Genomic DNA, 18,136 nt, shown 5'->3' on the forward strand with positions numbered 1-18,136 from the left:
TCACTTAGCCTTCTGAGCTTTCTGGGCAACTTGGTGACCTTGCCAGTTCCAGCAGCCTTCTTGTCCACTGCTTTGATGACACCCACGGCAACTGTCTGTCTCACATCACGAACAGCAAAGCGACCCAGAGGTGTTTAGTCTGAGAAGCTCTTGACACACATGGGCTTGCCAGGAGCCATATCAATGATGGCAGCATCATCAGACTTCAAGAATTTAGGGCCATCTTCTGGCTTTTTACCAGAACAGCGATCAATCTTTTCCTTCAGCTCAGCAATCTTGCATGCAATGTGGGCCATGTGGCAATCCAGCACAGGGGTATAGCCAGCGCTGACTTGGCCTGGATGGTTCAGGATAATCACCTCAGCAGTGAAGCCAGCTGCTTCCATTGGTGGGTCGTTTTTGCTGTCACCAGCAACGTTGCCATGATGAACATCCTTGACAGACACATTCTTGGCATTGAAGCCCACGTTGTGCCCAGGAAGAGCTTCACTCAAAGCTTCATGGTGCATTTTGACAGATTTTATTTCTGTTGTAACGTTGACTGGAGCAAAGGTGATCATCATACCAGGTTTGAGAACACCAGTCTCCACTCGGCCAACAGGAACAGTACTAATACCACCAATTTTGTGGACATCCTGGAGGGGCAGGCACGAGGGCTTGTCAGTTGGATGAGTTGGTGGTAGGATGCAGTCCAGAACCTCAAGCAGTGTGGTTCCACTGGCATTGCCATCCTTCTGGGTGACTTTCCATCTCTTGAACTAAGGCATGTTATTACTTGGCTCCAGCATGTTGTCACTATTCCAATTAGAAATTGGCACAAATGTTACTGTGTCAGGGGTGTAGCCAATTTTCTTAATGTAAGTGCTGACTTCCTTAATGATTTCTCATATCTCTTCTGGCTGTAGGGTGGCTCGGTGGAATCCATTTTGTTAACACCAACAATTAATTGTTTCACACCCAGTGTGTAAGACAGAAGGGCAGGCTCTTGGGTCTGCCAGTTCTTGGAGATACCAGTTTCAAATTCACCAACATCAGCAGTAACAATCAGGACAGCACAATCAGCCTGAGACATCCCTGTAATCATGTTTTTGATGAAGTCTCTGTGTCCTGGGGCATCAATGATAGTCACATATTACTTGCTTGTATCAAATTTCCACAAGGAGATATCAATAGTGATACCATGTTCACGCTCGGCTTTCAGCTTATCCAAGAACCGAGCATACTTGACGGAGCCCTTTTCCATCTCAGCAGCCTCCTTCTCAAATTTTTCAATGGTTCTTTTGTCGATGCCACCACATTTGTAGATCAGATGACCAGTAGTGGTGGACTTGCCCAAATCTACGTGTCCAATGACAACAATGTTGATATGAGTCTTTTCCTTTTCCATTTTTGCTTTTAGGGGTAGTTTTCATGACACCTGTGTTCTGGTGGCAGATCCGGTGTGAAAAAGCTCCTTTCTTTTTGATAAAAGCCATTTTAACTGTGGTGAGATGGTATCTCACTGTACGGTTTTTTTTTGTCTTTTTTTTTTTTTTTGAGCCGAAGTCTTGCTCTGCTGCTGAGGCTGGAGTACAGTGATGTGATCTCAACTCACTGCAACTTCTGCCTCCTGAATTCAAGTGATTCTCCTGCCTCAGCCTCCCTAGTAGCTGGGATTACAGGTGAATGCCACCATGCCCAGGTATTTTCTGTATTTTTAGTAGAGACTGGCTTTCGCCATGTTGGCCAGGCTGGTCTTAAACTCATAACCTCAAGTGGTCCGCCTGCCTTGGCCTCCTAAACTGCTGAGATTACAGACATGAGCCACTGGGCCCAGCCTCATTGCAGTTTTGATTTGCAAATCTCTCATGATTAGTGATGCTCAGCATTTTAAAACTATACCTCTTGGCCATTTGTATGTCTTCTTTTGAGAAATGTCTATTCAGATCTTTTGCCTTCCTCCCCTTTTTTTTAGAGATGGGGTCTCACTCTGGTGCCCAGGCTTGAGGGCAGTGGCATGATCATAGTTCACCGTAACCTTGAAATCCTGGGCACAAATGATCCTTCTGCTTCAGAATCCCAAAGTGCTAGGATTATTGCCCATTTTAAAATGTAATTATTTGCTTTTTTCCTATTAAGTTGTTTGAGCTTGTTATATATTTTGGTTATTAATTCCTTGTCTGAGGGATAGTTCACATATATTTTCTCCCATTCTGTGGGTTGTCCCTTCCGTTTGTTGATTGTTTCCTTTGCTGCGCAGAAACTTTTTAGTTTAATATAGTTCCATTTATCTGTTTTTGTTTTTGTTGGCGGTGCTTTTGAGGTCTTAACTGTAAAATCTCTGCCTACACAACTGTCCTCAAGTGTTTCTCTTATATTTCCCTGTAGTGGGTTTATAATTTCAGGTCTTACATTTAAGTTTTCAATCCATCTGGAGTTGATTTCAGTATATGGTAAGAGATAAGGGTCCAGTTTCATTCTTCTGCACATTCAGTTTTCCCAGCACCATTTATTGAAGAGACTGTCCTTTTCCCATTGTATGTTTTTGGTGCCTTTGTCAAAAATGAGTTGGCTGTAAGTGTGTGGCTTTATATCTGGATTCTCCATTCTTTTCCATTGGCCTATGCATCTGTTTTTAGCCAGCATCTTGCTGATACAGTGTTGTTGTGTATTTTAAAGTCAGATAGTGTGATGCTTCCAGCTTTGTTCTTTTTGTTCAGGATTGCTTTGGCTATTTGACATCTTTTGTGGTTCCATATAAATTTTAGCATTGTTTTTTCTCTTTCTGTGAAGAAAATCACTGGTATTTTGATATGGGTAGCATTGAATCTGTAAATCATTTGGGGTAGAATTGTCATTTTAACAATATGAATTCTTCCTCCAATTCATGAACATGGAATATCCTTTCATTTTTTGTGTCTTCTTCAATTTCTTTCATCAGCATTTTATAATTGTTTATATAGAAGAAAATTCACACATTCAATGCTATCCCTATCAAATTACCAGTGATATTCTTCACAGAAATAGAAAAAACAGTGCTAAAATTTGTATGGAACCACAAAAGATGCCAAATCACCAAAGCAATCCTGAGCAAAAAATTTTCTTTCATTTTTTTGGTTAAATTGATTTATAAGTATGCTTTACTCTTTTTTTTTTTTTTTTTTTTTGAGACGGAGTCTTGCTCTGTCACCCAGGCTGGAGTGCAGTGGCATGATCTCTGCTCACTGCAAGCTCCGCCTCCCGGGTTCACACCATTCTCCTGCCTCAGCCTCCCCAGTAGCTGGGACTACAGGCGCCCGCCGCCACGCCCAGCTAATTTTTTTGTATTTTTAGTAGAGACGGGGTTTCACTGTGTTAGCCAGGATGGTCTCGATCTCCTGACCTTGTGATCCGCATGCCTCGGCCTCCCAAAGTGCTGGGATTACAGCTTAAGCCACCGCGCCCGGCCATAGTATGCTTTATTCTTTATAGCTATTATAAATGGGATTGCTTTCTTGATTTTTTTTTCAGATTGCTGTTGCCATATATAAATGCTATAATGATAATGAGGTAAATTCAGCAAGAGAATGTAACAATTATAAATATGTATGCACCCAAAACTGGAGTACCTATGTATATAAAGCAAATATTAATAGATCTAAAGGGAGAGATAGGCTGCAATACAGTAATTGTAGGAACTTCAGCACCCCACCTCATACTGCATTTTATGATTTTGTATTTTGCAACTTTACTGAATTCATGTATTAGTTCTAAAAAATTTTGGAGTCTTTATGTTTTTCTAAATATAAGATCATGCCCTCTGAGTACAAGGCTAATTTGACATCTTCCTTTCCAATTTGGATGCCTTTTATTTCTCTCTCTTTCCTGAAAGCTCTGGCCAGGACTTCAAGTATTATGTTGAATAAAAGTGGTGAAAGTGGCCATCCTTGTCCTGTTCCAGATTTTAAAGGAAAGGCTTTCAATTTTCTCATGTTCAGTTCAATGTTGGCTGTGGGCTTGTCATATGGTCTTCTTTAGTTTCAGGTATGTTCCTCCTATACCCAGTTTGCTGAGGGTTTTTATCATAAAGGGATGTTGAATTCTAGCAAATGCTTTTTCAGCATCTATTGAAATGATCATATGGTTTTTGTTCTTGGTTCTGTAAATTTGGTGTATCACATTTATTTATTTACATACATTGAAACATTCTTGCATCCCTGGAATAAACACCACTTGATCCTGGTGAATGATCTTTTTAGTGTATTGTTGAATTCAGTTCGCTATTTTTATTTATTTATTTATTTTACTTTTTTGAGACAGAGTCTCATTCTGTCACCCAGGCTGGAGAGCAGTGATGCAATCTTTGCTTACTGCACTAGACCAGTCCAAACCAAGATACATCCATTCCAGGATCAAGGGGCAATCAAAACCTAACTACAGGATGATTGATCAATGATGGTTTTAAAGAAAGACCTTGATCAAAAGAGGGAAATGTAAAAGTTGTCAGAATCAAAATGCAGTCACTTGTGTTAGAAAAAAAAAAAAAAACCCTGAAAAATAATGCCAAATATGAAGGGAGGGTTCTCATGCATAAATCCCTGATAAAAAGAACTATCACAAACTATCACAAAAGATTCTGCAGAAACCACAAGCTTGCACCAAGGCCATCACATCTTTACACAAAAAAAATATGTCTTTGAGTATATCTGCACAGCAACTGCCTGTTTAACCTCAAACTAGCATCACCTTGTTATTGATTATTGTAGCCAAGGATAATTATCTCAAAACAGTTATATAATCCTCCTCATGTTTCCTTTAAAAACCTTTGTCTTTCTTTACTTCCCTGAATATGCACATGCACATAGTTTACTATGACACATGTATTTCTATTGCAATGCTCTATTTCTGAATAAATATCTTCCTTTAGAGAGCCTCTCTGTTTATTATTTAGGTTGAGAGAGTAAAAGTGCTAACACCCAGATAACTAAAGTTCAAGGGAAAAGAGAGAGAGAGAGACAGAGAGAGAAAGAAATGGAAAGGAAGAACTATTTGAATAAAGAATGGAGATCTCTCAGGGTTAAAGAAAAGCCAGAGTGGCTGGAATGTCACAAGTAATGCAGGTAATGAGAGGAGTGGGATAATGTGAAGAGGAATGGTGTACAGAGCTGGCTCTGTATGGTTTTATATTCTGTGTTGAAGAGTTTTTATGTTTATTTTTGTTTCTAGAGGAGGGTCGCATTTTATTTATTTTGTTTGTTTCTATTTATTTTTGTTTTATTTTTTTGAGACAGGGTCTCACTCCGTCACCCAGGCTGGAGTGCAGTGGTGCGATCTTGGCTCACTGCAACCTCTGACTCCTGGATTCAAGTGATTGTCCTGCCTCAGCCTCTCCAGTAGCTGGGACTACAGGCATGTGCCACTACACCTGCCTAATTTTTGTTATTTTTTGGTAAAGACAGGGTTTCACCGTGTTGGCCAGACTGGCCTCGAACTCCTGACCTCAAGTGATCTGTAAGAAGGGTTGCATTTTAAAATTAAGTTATAATTTACACACAGTGAAATTTACTCTTTATCTTTTTATGCTGTATCATGAGAATATTGCAGAGCAGAAAAATAGAAAGACCCTAAAAATATTTCTGAGTTTTGTTTTATATAACTCCAAACTTACAAGGGAAGAATCTTAAAGAAATGGACAGTAGGAATGATTTTTCCAGTCTACAATGAGAATGCCCTCTGTGGAGGGGGAGAAGGAACTAGTGAAGACAAGAGGTCTGCGTATTCTGGAGCCAGTGAGACAACAACTCCCACACACCAGCATCTGATGTGATCTTGAGGGAGTGTAGGAGAGGATCCAGGACTGAATTAAGATTTTTAGGTGTTCTAAATTCTGTCAGCTCCCTTTTCTCCCCACATTTCTGACACCTTACTCTAATTTTGTTGATATCAGATGGAGGTCCTACTGTAGTGGGATTGATAAGGAATCAGAGAGACTGATGGAGTTCAGGAGGGTATTTATTATTTGGGTGCACCAGCCCAGTTGGATTAACATCCAAAGGACTGAGCCGTGAACAAAGAGTTAAGTTACCTTTTAAGCATTTAATGGGGTGGGGAGAGATCTGTGCAGGGGGAAGCATATTACAGAAGTGAGAAACAGAGACAATTATTCAATTAATTGAGCCATGCATTATATCATTTCTTTCTTTTCAAGGAAAAACGTGTTTTACGACTTGAGTTTATCTGTCTAGTGACCTTGCAGCTGCACAGCTAGAGAAACAGGGTCTTCATAATGCCTGGTGAAGGAGGAGAGATAAGGCTCACTAGCCACAGAAAAACAGGCAGTTAATTTTTAAAGGACTCCAGTTTTTTCTTTTTCTCAGGGGGAATTGGGTTTTCCTACATACAACTGAGTTTCTGCTTACAATTTCTTTAATTTCTTTTAATTCCTGCTCCATTCCCCTCCTTGGTGCTTTTTATAACAAAAGTGTTAATAGAAAGCATCACTTTTTGCCACCTCTTTGTGGAGCTGAGCTTTTTCTTTTGCTGGCAGCGGCTGATATTTGGTTAATGCCATTGACTATGCCGTAGTGTGTCGGGTTACTATTGCGTTTATAGTTGATTAATTACTCTTGATAAACAGAGGTAAAAGGCAAGGAAGGATGAGGCAGATGCCAAGAATAAGCAACAACCTACCAATGAGGGTTTTGAATCTTTTAAAAGTTGAGAACCATTTTCCTAACAAGGAATCTGGGGAGCACCTGGACTAAGTCTGAACTGGAACATGGGCCAACTCACGCATTCTAGCTGTATTTCCATGATAGCTTGGCCATTATATCATCGATTTCTAGGCAACAGTTGGTTAAATTAAATTTTCCGCATACTCTTCTTTTTGAAGCTAAGAGTTAATCTAAAGCTAATCTATTTTGATATATAGCATTTCTTATTTGTGTTGCTTGTATTGCCAATAAATCTAATGCCCTTGATCTTTCACTGGTTATAATTTCAAGGACTACGTGCAACTTTATAATGTGGTTGAGCATATAGATTGGGGTGCGGTATCTCCATGACCCATCTTGTACCTAGGTAGCTGGCCTATAATATTTAATGATTCTTTCAGGAGGCCATTCATTATCTTTTCAGTCTTCTATGTCCACATCTTTTTAACATCTGTATCTATTTTTGTGATTATGCTTCTAGTTTTTAAAAATTTTTATCATAAACTGAATATCTTAAGAGTTCCCCTTGCTTTGGAGGAATTAGAAAGGATGGCTTGATTGTTCCTAACACACTTGCCACTGTCCATTTAGCTAGCAGTTGCTGATATGCCCATGTTGTACAGATTCAATATAGGCCAGAGGGTGCTTTCCAAGCATTTGGAGACTCTAGCTGATATCAAGAGTGGTTTAGAGTAGAGAATTGAGAGAAAGGGTTTGGATCTGGTAAGTAGGAGTCATTCTGGGCGTTTCTCTATAGAGTTTTGTTTTTGATCTTATCATAATACTGTTGCCCTGGGCAGGTTGTTTCTCTTATTGCTTCTGTGAAAGCCTTTCCCCATTGGGCGATACGGTACTTTTTAATTATGGAGGTTTTTAACAATCAAACACTGGCTGAGGCTGTTGGTTTACTGGCAGGGTTAGGCAAAGTGAAGTTATCTCATGGCTTTAATTCATTTGCCTCCCATGGCCACTGGTTCCCCATATTAGTTTTTTTACATACATAGCATGAGGAAATTCTTCAGCTGCCAGCTGTGTTTTCAGCTAGTTGAGCAAATAAGTTTTTGGTTAATGGGGGAAGCTCAGGCACTGGCTGATCAAAATGCTTGTAGAATGACTTGTGGACCTGCAATTGCAGGGTTGGATGCATTTGAGTCCTCCTAGTCTTTTTGACAATCGGTAGTGGAACTTCAAGGCCTGCTTCTTGTCTATCAACTCGTAATAGTGCTGTCTGTCCTGTAGACCAAAAAGGTAGCTCTAGCTTTAAGATAGTAAAATTTAAAGGATTGCATGTCCTTGTCTTACAATTTGGTTTGGTTGACATACTCCTTAGTAGAGCAGTCCTTCGTGAATATAAATGTTGGAGCTGTGTTAGCATAGACCACTGAATGTTACAGTGTGGGCATCTGATTTGTGGTTTTCTGTACAGATGTTTAGGACTGTTGCTGCTAAGCCTCTCTTGTGTTAAACCATTGCAGACTGCTTCTGGTTTTTTTAAGATTATGAACATATGCGGCATGGCAGGCATCCAAATACAAGTAAACAGGTCTTTTATAGGAGGGAGGGGTTTCTTTGGTTCAAGCTATAACCTCTCCCTTTTTTTTTTTTCCTCTGATTTATTGGGTACCTCAAACCAGAATTCACAGGGTAAGAGTTTAGGGTTATAACATACATATAGCTGATTATTTCCTGGGTCACAGACTGAATAGGTGGCCTGATTGTATGTGCAGGTTCCTAACTTGGTTTCTGTACATTTATAGTAGGTATGGTACAGTAGAGTTTTAACTATGGTATTTCTTACCCAGGTAGTGTGTACACAATGTGGGCATCTTTCTAAAGATTTCTCCTTTTTTACTATAGGCAGAAATGGTAAGAACATTAGTGTATGTAATAGAAAAATGCTTACACTATACATGGGCATGGCAAACCTTCCTCTGGGCATAGACATTTGCAGCATTTGCAGTAATAACATGACAACAGAACAATCAGTATTGACAGAATTATAACTAGGCTTATAAATTGTATTTATATTTACTTTTCCAGAGATGGTCCTCTTAGCTTTGACTGTCATAGACTAGTCAGCTTCTGGGATGTGACTAGAGCAGAGCTTGCGGGATCCTCAAGCTTTAGCCATGCATAGACTGACCAGCTTCCGGTGTGGTCAGTGTAGGGCAGTTGTCCTTCTTACCAGTGGATGGATTTTGCCATAGGACTATGCGGGTGGAGCGGGTGGGTATTTTTTGTTAATCCACTGGTCGTCGTTAGGAGTTACTGCTGCCGCTGGTTTCAGCCAGCTATGGTGAATTGAAAGTGTGACGCCTGCAACTTTAACGGCAGTGGGAGTAGACATGATTACAATATGGGGCCTGTCCTATATGGGTTCTAGAGAGGTTGGATTCCATTTATTAACTTAAACAAAGTCCTTATACAACATATGCCCTAATCAAAAGAAAAACCAGTGTGGCTATATTAATGCTAAGCATAGTAGATATTAAGACAAGAAGTATTACCGGAGAGAAAGAGGCATTTCATAATGCTAAAAGAGTCAATTCAATAAAAAGTCATAACAAAACTATTTATGCATTCACCTAATAGCATAGCTTCAAGATATATACTGCAAAAATTAAAATAATTAAAATGAAAAATAGACAAACTTCCAATCATAGTTAAGTATTTTAACATACACGTTGAATATCCCTTATCCTAAATGCTTGGGATCAGAAGTGTTTCAGATTTTGTTTTTTTTTTTTTTTTTTAGATTTTGGAATATTTGTGTATACATAATGAGATATTTTGGGGATGGGACCCAGGTCTAAACACAGAATTCATTTATGTTTTATATATACCTTATACACATAGCCTGAAGGTAGTTGTATTAGTCAGGGTTCTCTAGAGGAACAGAACTAATGGAATATATATATATATATATGAGTTTATTAAGTATTAACTCACATGATCCCAAGGTCCCACAGTAGGCCATCTGCAGGCTGAGGAGCAAGGAGAGCCAGTCCGAGTTCCAAAACTGAAGAACTTGAGTCTGATGTTCAAGGGCGGGTAGCATCCAGCACGGAAGAAAGATGTCAGCTGGGAGGTTAGGCCAGTCTCTCTTTTCACATTTTTCTGCCTGCTTATATTCTGGCCATGCTGGCAGCTGGTTAGATGGTTCCCATCCAGGTTAAGGGTGGGTCTGCCTTTCCCAGACCAAGGACTCAAATGTTAATATCTTTTGGCAACACCCTCACAGACACACCCAGGATCAATACTTTGTATCCTTTGATCCAATCAAGTTGACACTCAGTATTAATCATCACAGTAGTTTTATGAATTTCATTTTATTTATTTATTTATTGAGACGGAGTCTCATTCTGTTGCCCAGGCTGAAGAGCAGGGGCACGATCTCTGCTCACTGCAACCTCTGCCTCCCAGGTTCAAGTGATTCTCCTGCCTCAGCCTCCCAAGTAGCCAGGACTATAGGCACAAGCCACCACACCTTGCTAATTTTTGTATTTGTATTTTTATTTTTCAAAACAATTAAATCATTTATTGATTACACATGATAATGGATGATACACAAGCTTCATTCCCATCTATAATTTTACCTGGTACCATTATTCAATTTAGATATATTGCATAGGATGTGCCAACAATCATTTTTATAAACAATAATTCCATGATTTTGCTTGGGTAATCCCTTTCAATGGTGAGCTTTAGGTCATAATAACTGTCAGTTCAACTATACTAGGGTTTCTGAAGACAATGGCTTCTCCACCCAAGCAGGTTGTATATAAATTCCAAATAGAACCTGGCATCACCCTGAAAGAATTCTAACTTCACACTGCTGGGGGAAATTTACCAAGATGGTTTCAGAGTAGACTAATTTTACACAGCACATTAGAAAAATAAAAGACATTTATCCAGCGTCATGATCAGACTATTACATTTAGCAACCAACAGCATGGGTGCGCAAAAAAAAAAAAAGAAAAAAATTCTACATTAAGACCTTTTGTTGGAATGCTTTACACTTTCCACAGAACAGAAACTAAAATAACCATTATACAATTAGTCACAAATACAGTCCTCGAGATATTTTGCTCATAAACATGAGTATTTGTCTAAAACATATCTTCTTTGTAGCAGCTAGGCCCTGCCACCACTGTGCTTGGTTGAGTTCACAAATCTGTTGTAACCTGTAGCTTCCCTATCACTTCTCTGGCTCTCCTTTCCTGCTAAGCTTTGTTTCCTAATTAAAATCTTCTGCCACTACCATAGCTACTGCTGCTGCTGCTGGAACTGTCATAGCCACCTTGGTTTCGTAGTTTGGCCAAGTATTGGCCTCCACTACCATAGGGGCCAGAGCTTCCGCCTCCAAAGTTTCCTCCCTTCATGGGTCCAAAATGTGAAGACTGATTGTCATAATTGACAAAATCATTGTAGCTTCCACCACCTCCAAAATTGCTTCCATCATTACCAAATCCATTATGGCCATCCCCGCTGCCACCATATCCACCACCACCACGGCTGCCACCAAAGCCACCATAACCACTGAAGTTTCCTCCACCACTAAAGTTGCCATTCCCACCAAAATCACCTCCACAACCACCACCAAAGTTTCCAGAACCACTTCGACCTCTTTGGCTGGATGAAGCACTAGCCATCTCTTGCTTTGACAAAGCTTTCCTAGCTTCATAGTTATGGCCATTCACAGTGTGGTATTTCTGAATGACAGTCTTATCCACGGAGTCATGGTTGTCAAAGGTTATAAAGGCAAAGTCCCTTTTCTTGCCACTGCCTCGGTCAGTCATGATTTCAATCACTTCAATTTTCCCATACTGTTCAAAATAATCTCTTAGGTGATGTTCTTCTGTGTCTTCTTTAATGCCACCAACAAATTTCTTTTTCACAGTTAAGTGTGCACCTGATCTTTGAGAATCTTCTCTTGAGACAGCTCTCTTTGGTTTCACAGTTCTTCCATCTACCTTGCGTGGCCTTGCATTCATGGCTGCATCCACCTCCTCCACAGTGGCATATGTGACAAACCCAAAGCCCCTGGAGCGCTTGGTGTTTGGATCTCTCATTACCACACAGTCCGTGAGCGTTCCCCGTTGCTCAAAATGACTCCTCAGGCTCTCATCGGTTGTTTCAAAGCTCAACCCTCCAATGAAGATCTTCCTCAGCTGTTCGGGTTCTTTAGGAGACTCTGACTTAGACATGATGGCAGTGAGAAGAGAGACTCTAACAGTGCTTCTTCGGTGGCATTTACAGGCAGAAAGGCTAATTTTTGTATTTTTAGTAGAGATGGAATTTCACCATATTGGCCAGGTTGGTCTTGAACTCCTGACCTCAAGTGATCTACCCGCCTTGGTCTCCCAAAGTGCTGGGATTACAGGGGTGAGCCACCATGCCCAGCCAAAATTTTTAATAATTTTTGTGCATGCAACAAAGTTTGTGTATGTTGAATCATCAGAAAGCAAAGATGTCACTGTCTCAGCCACCCACAAATAGAATATTTGTGGCGGTTTGGCACCATCATCTTTCCTGACTCTGAACTTATCTGAAGTATGCCATATATGTTGTTGCCAACACTTGGAACACAAAATCTAAAGACGTAGTTGTGCATGCCTGGCACAACCTCTGCCCTGTGATTGTGTCTACTGATGATGTTGAACTAGTGGTAACTTTGAAGGATTCTGTATGTCAAGTGAAAAAAAAAAGTCTGACCTCCTTACATATGCAAAAAAATATACTTCCAGAGTCTGCAGTAGGCTGAAAGAAATGGATATTGAAGTTTTTGACATCAATAATGAGACTGATATTCATTGACTGATGGTGAAATGGCTGAAATGGTTCTGAATCAAGGTGATTCAGATATTGAGTAAATCGTTGATACTACTGATAAGCAATCATTTTCTTACACTTACTCACACATAAGTACTTAAAAGTAAAAAACATGACACACCATTAATAGTGAAAAAACAACGTGTTCATGGTAACTAAGCAGCAGTAGCATCAGCAGAATACCTGTATCAGCTGTTAAACAATAGCAAGAACGGTAAGCTTTCAGTCTCTACTTATGATACTGAGTTTTTATTGAAAGGTTACCATCCACTATATGTTTTTTATTTTTTTCCTGTAGTTACATACCAATATATTTTATTTTATTTTTATTTTTTATTTCTTACATGAGAAGAAACATCAGACACAGTTTAGGAATGAGGAAGTGGGTCCTCCAGGGAAGGCATTCTGTTTGATGGCTTTTAAACGTCTCCTCTAGAGGCATCATCAACAATGGTTTTTGTCTAGAAGTCTCTGTTTGATTTTATAAGCTGACATAATTTCTTGTTCTGTTATGAATGCATGCTGCTCTAGTCCTTCCATAAGCCTGTCAAATATTTTCACCATGTCATCGACAGGCACTTTTTATGCAGTATTAACAGCATCATCTTCATTGTCACTATAATCACAATCACCTTGATTCAGAATCACTTCCGCTGTTTCACCATCAGTCAATGAATAGACAACTGGAAACTTCAATATCCACTTCTTCCAGCCTACCGACAGGCTCTGGAGGTATATTTTTGCATATGTAAGGAGGTCAGACATCTTTTCTTTTCACTTGGCACACAGAATCCTTTAAAGTTACCACTTGTTCAGCATCATCAATAAACACAATCAGGCTTGAGGTTGTGCCAGGCATGCACAACTATGTCTTTAGTCATTGTGTTCCAAGTGTTGGCAACAACATATATGGCATTCTTCATGCTGAACTTTTTTTGGAAACCTTTCACACCCACACCTCTGCTCACTGCTACTAGCATGTCATTCAAGAAAATGTGTTTATATTTAGTCTTCATTGATCCTCACAAAATGTAGTCTATGCTGGAGGAACGGAAGGAGTGCTGCTGGCAGGATGATGACTTTTCACAGCTCTCCCTAGGCATTTGTCTTCCTAGGTAGATGAAGATATGGCTGCAACTTTTCTGAAATATTTCTGAGAGGTGTTTCTTGAACTTCTCCCCTACAAAAGCATAGATAACAGGGTTCACACAGCAGTGAGTAAAGGAAATGATTTCTGTGACATGGGTGGCATAAATCAGTTGTTGACTTATGCTACATCCATCCAAGATGTGCATACTGTGCAAGGAAGTGAGGAAAAGAACCACGTTGAATGGGACCCAGAAAAGTAAAGATGCAATGACCACAATGAGCACCAACCTGATGGCCTTGGTCTTGTTGTGGTTTTGACACCTCTTCAGCTGGTGCAGGATTTTAATGTAACAGAACATAAAGATGGTGAATGGGATCAACAAGCCTAAAATGTTCATTTCAAAGTTGGTGAAGATCTTCCACTTCAAAGTCTGTTGATTGTAAAATGAATAACACTGTAGAACACCATCTTCAGAGGCCACTTGGTAAAACACTAGCAATGGGATGGTAGCCATAATGGCGGTTAGCCATACTGCCAGGCTCAGGGTTGTGCCCATCCTGATCGTCCTCACTTTTATGGCATACACGGCATGGACAACAGCCAGGTACCTGTCCACACTCATGAGGGTGATGAAAAACATGCTGCTGTAGAAGCCAATGTAATAAATGCCAGACACCACTTTGCACATTACAGTCCCAAACACCCACTGATCCAGCTGATAGTAGGTCTGAAAGGGGAAGGAGAAGACAAAAAGCAGGTCAGACAGGGCCAGGTTCAAGAGGTATATGTCTGTGATGTTCCTCAGCTTCTTGCAGACCACAAGGACCAGGATGACCAGGCTGTTTCCCAGAAGACTGAATACAAACAGGAGGCAATAAAAGACAGCAAGGAGCAACTTGTCGTTTCTCTGGATAAGTTCTCCATCACAGGGGCTTGAGAGGCTATCAGGGTAGTAGTAGTCGGTCATTGTTGTCATGCTGGGGTCAAGTGTATAATCCATCAAGGCAGCGGGACCTGGTCACAGAGACACATAAAAGACACTCCTTAAAAACATTTTTATTTTTTAAAAATTAGGGGGATGTTATGAACTGAATTGTGTCCTGCACAAATTCACACGTTGAAGTGCTCAACCCCTGGTGTGGGTGTGACTATTTAGAGATAGGGTATTTAAAGAGGTAATTAAGGTTAAATGATAGGCTGGGAGCTGTGGCTCATGCCTGTAATCCTTGTACTTTGGGAGACCGAGGTGGGTGGATCACCTGAGGCCAGGGGTTCAAGACCAGCCTGACAAACATGGCGAAACCATGTCTCTACTAAAAAATACAAAAATTAGCCAGGCGCAGCGGGTGCATGCCTGTAATCCTAGCTACTCAGGAGGCTGAGGCAGGAGAATCACTTGAACCCAAGAGGCAGAGGTTGCCGTGAGCCGAGATCGCACCACTGTACTCCAGCCTGGGTGACAGAGTAAGACTCTGTCTCAAAAAAAACAAAAACAAAAAAAGGTTAAATGAGGTTATAAAGGCAGGGCCCTGGCTCTCACAGTGCCTCACACCTTTATCCCAGCACTATAGAAGGCCGAGGTAGGCGGATCGCTTGAGGCCAAGAGTTCGAGACAAGCCTGGCCAACACTGCAGAACCCTGTCTCTACTAAAATTACAAAAATTAGCCGGGTATGGTGCCACACGCCTGTAATCCAAGCTAGCTTGGAGGCTGAGGCACAAGAATTGCTTGAACCCAGGAAATGGGGATTGCAATGGGCCAAGATCACGCCACTGTACTCCAGCCTGGGTGACAAAGTGAGACTCTGTCTCAAAAAAAAAAAAGAAAGAAAACAGAAACGAAACCAAAAAAGGCAGGGCCCTAATCTGATAGAACTAGTGTCCTTAATAGAAGAGAAAGAGACACAAGAAATTTCGCTCCTCTTGTGCATGGAGTAAAGACCATGTGAGGACACAGCAAGAAGGCTGAAATCAGCAAGCCAGGTAGAGAAGCCTCACCAGAAATCAACCGCATTGGTAGTTTGATCTTGGACTTCCAGCCTTTAGAAGTATGTTAAACAACACTTTCTATTGTTTAAGCCACTCAGTCTATTGTATTTTGTTATCTAAACCCAAGCTAGTACAGGGGAGTCAGCCGAGATGAGAAAAGCCAAAACTTACAATGAAAATGTAAATACCTGTAGTTCCATCACCTAGAATTAGCAGCTGTTAACATATTCTCACAATACTTTGGATTCTTTTTTTTCCTTCCTTCCTCCTTTTTTTCTCCCTTATTTTCTCCCTCCCTCATACCCTCTCTTCCTTCCATCCCTCTTCTTTTTTTTTTATTTCTGATGCAATAGAGATGAAGCTAATGTTCCCTTTAACTACACAACTTATCCCCATAACATAAACAACTAAAACCAATTTGGTATGTGTCATTACAAACAAATTCCCCCTGTACTTTTACATATTTATATACATCCATAAACAATATATATTTTTGTATGTTTACTTTTAACTTACATAAATGATATATTGTTTCTCATTTTGTATTTTCCTTACTGTTTTAGAGATATATCTGCATGATATTCATCAGTTTATTCTTTTAATTGCTTTCCTAAGCACCAAAAAAAATAATTTTATAAATGCAATAGAAAAATGATCCCAATTATACTAGCAATGAAAATTACTAGCATTACTAGGAATAAACCTAATAAAAATGCAATTCAGTTACATAAAAATTATAAAACTTGACAATTCTTCTCAAATTGATATATACATTCAATGCAATTTCAATCCAGACATATTTTTCCAAGGAATTTGTTTGCGTTACATTCAGACATCCCTATCCACTCTGCTACCTTTCTATGATTTGAAAGCACAAGCAGGCAGCAATTTATTTATTTTTTATAGAGACAGGGTCTCACTATGTTGCCCAAGCTGGAGTGCAGTGGTTATACACAGGTGTGATCACAGTGTACTGCAGCCCCTAACTCCTGGGCGCAATCAGTCCTTCTGCCCCAGGCTCTTGAGTAGCTGGGACTACAGGCACCCACCAGCAACATCTTTAGTTATAGGAAAGTTTGCTTGCTGGCTTCCTTCCTTAAGAACAGTACCCAGGTGTCCTTCAGTTACCTAATAGAAGCCCTGTACCCAGCACAAGGACAGATCTTCCCAGATGCCCGGTATTATAAAGGATCTTTTCTTGTCTACCTTCCCACTCTTCTAGGAGTTTTCACTCTCTCCTAAAGGCCTGCAGAGAAAATGGCATGGCTTGCTCCCCTCAGCCAGAGCATGGGCAGCCACTAATACACATGCATGTTTGTGGGCTCTGAGGAAATGCAAAGATTAAAAAAAAAAATTTACCTCTTGTGCTAGACCTCTGAAATTGTGGTCTTCCCTTTGCCTATCCTCTAAATATATAAAAATGCCCCTGCCTACTCATGCCCTTCTTCCCCAAGGATGCTTATAGCACATACCTTAGTGATAGCCTTTGTTCTGGTGGTTTCAGTGTTGCCAATTCCTTCTTCACAAAGTCTGTATCTTCATGTGTGAGTGCAGCTCAATGAACAGCAGCTCCTCTGGAGGTGTCCTCCCACTACAAGAGCAGACAGAAAGAAGGCAATGCAGTCTCTTGAGGGCTCCACCCTCACATCTAGTCACCTAAAGGCTTTAGGGAGGCAGTGAGGGTTAAATGAGATCATAAGGCTGAGGCCCTAATTCAGTAAGACTGGTGTCTCCTTGGTAGAGGAATACACACCAGAGCTCACTCTCTGGCCTCCAAGTGCTCAGAGGAAAGGCCATGTGAGGACACAGGGAGAAGGTGGCCATCTGCAAGTAAGGTAAATAGGCATCACCAGAAACCAAACTTGTGGGCACCTTGGTCTTCTAGCCTCCAGAACTGTGGGAAAACAAATTTCTGTTGTTTAAGCTGCTCAGCCTGTAGTATTTTGCTATGGAAGTCCTAGCAGACGAATACAGGGGTTAATGGGAATTTTCTGTGTTGTCTACCTAGATTTTCTGTAAACTTAAAACCTCTAAAAAAGTCTATTAAAATTTTAAATTGAAAATGGTATTAAAATGAAATCATAATTCCATTATTATTTTGAAGTTGTAAAATTTATACCAAGACTGGCTTTCCTCCATGGTATGTAGCGTACACAAATGTGTGTGTATTTGGTATGCATGTACATAGCATGTACATATATTAACTATTTCAACAGGAATGCCCTTTGAAAATCACTTTAAGTCAATTTCCCCTATCCCAGGAGAGTGAACATGAGTCCCAGAATTGTTGGGAGGAAACGACAGAAGTTCCAGAATCTCCTCATCTCCAACCCACTCATTCCTGGAGAAATGCAGTAGAAATATCTGCTGGATGCCAGGTATGGTGGCTCACATCTATAATTCCAGCACTTTGGGAGGCTGAGGCAAGAGGATTGCATGAGCCTAGGAGTTCAAGACCAGACTGGTCAACATAGCAAGACCCCAGCTCATGATTTGGCTCTGTGTTCCTAACCAAATCTCATCTTGAATTATAATCCTCATAATCCACATGTGTC

The 18,136-nt window shown here is 40.4% G+C and overlaps 2 protein-coding genes and 1 pseudogene across 2 annotated transcripts; all 3 read right to left on the reverse strand.

The window, feature by feature from the left end:
* On the reverse strand, positions 1 to 1,387 carry LOC112619682 (annotated as a pseudogene).
* Positions 1,388 to 10,870: 9,483 nt separating this feature from the next.
* On the reverse strand, positions 10,871 to 12,060 carry LOC112619187 (heterogeneous nuclear ribonucleoprotein A1-like). The gene has a single exon (XM_025377098.1). The coding sequence runs from the start codon at positions 11,876 to 11,878 to the stop codon at positions 10,913 to 10,915; it is 966 nt and encodes a 321-aa protein (XP_025232883.1). The 5' UTR covers positions 11,879 to 12,060; the 3' UTR covers positions 10,871 to 10,912.
* A 1,187-nt stretch (positions 12,061 to 13,247) lies between these two features.
* Positions 13,248 to 17,178, reverse strand: CCR8 (C-C motif chemokine receptor 8). The gene is made up of 2 exons (XM_025377252.1): positions 17,054 to 17,178; positions 13,248 to 14,607 (listed from the first exon to the last, which is right to left on the reverse strand). The coding sequence occupies exon 2, from the start codon at positions 14,591 to 14,593 to the stop codon at positions 13,526 to 13,528; it is 1,068 nt and encodes a 355-aa protein (XP_025233037.1). The 5' UTR covers positions 14,594 to 14,607; positions 17,054 to 17,178; the 3' UTR covers positions 13,248 to 13,525.
* Positions 17,179 to 18,136: the final 958 nt, after the last annotated feature.

This window comes from Theropithecus gelada, chromosome 2 (genome assembly GCF_003255815.1).
Source record: "Theropithecus gelada isolate Dixy chromosome 2, Tgel_1.0, whole genome shotgun sequence".
Lineage (NCBI taxonomy): Eukaryota > Metazoa > Chordata > Mammalia > Primates > Cercopithecidae > Theropithecus > Theropithecus gelada.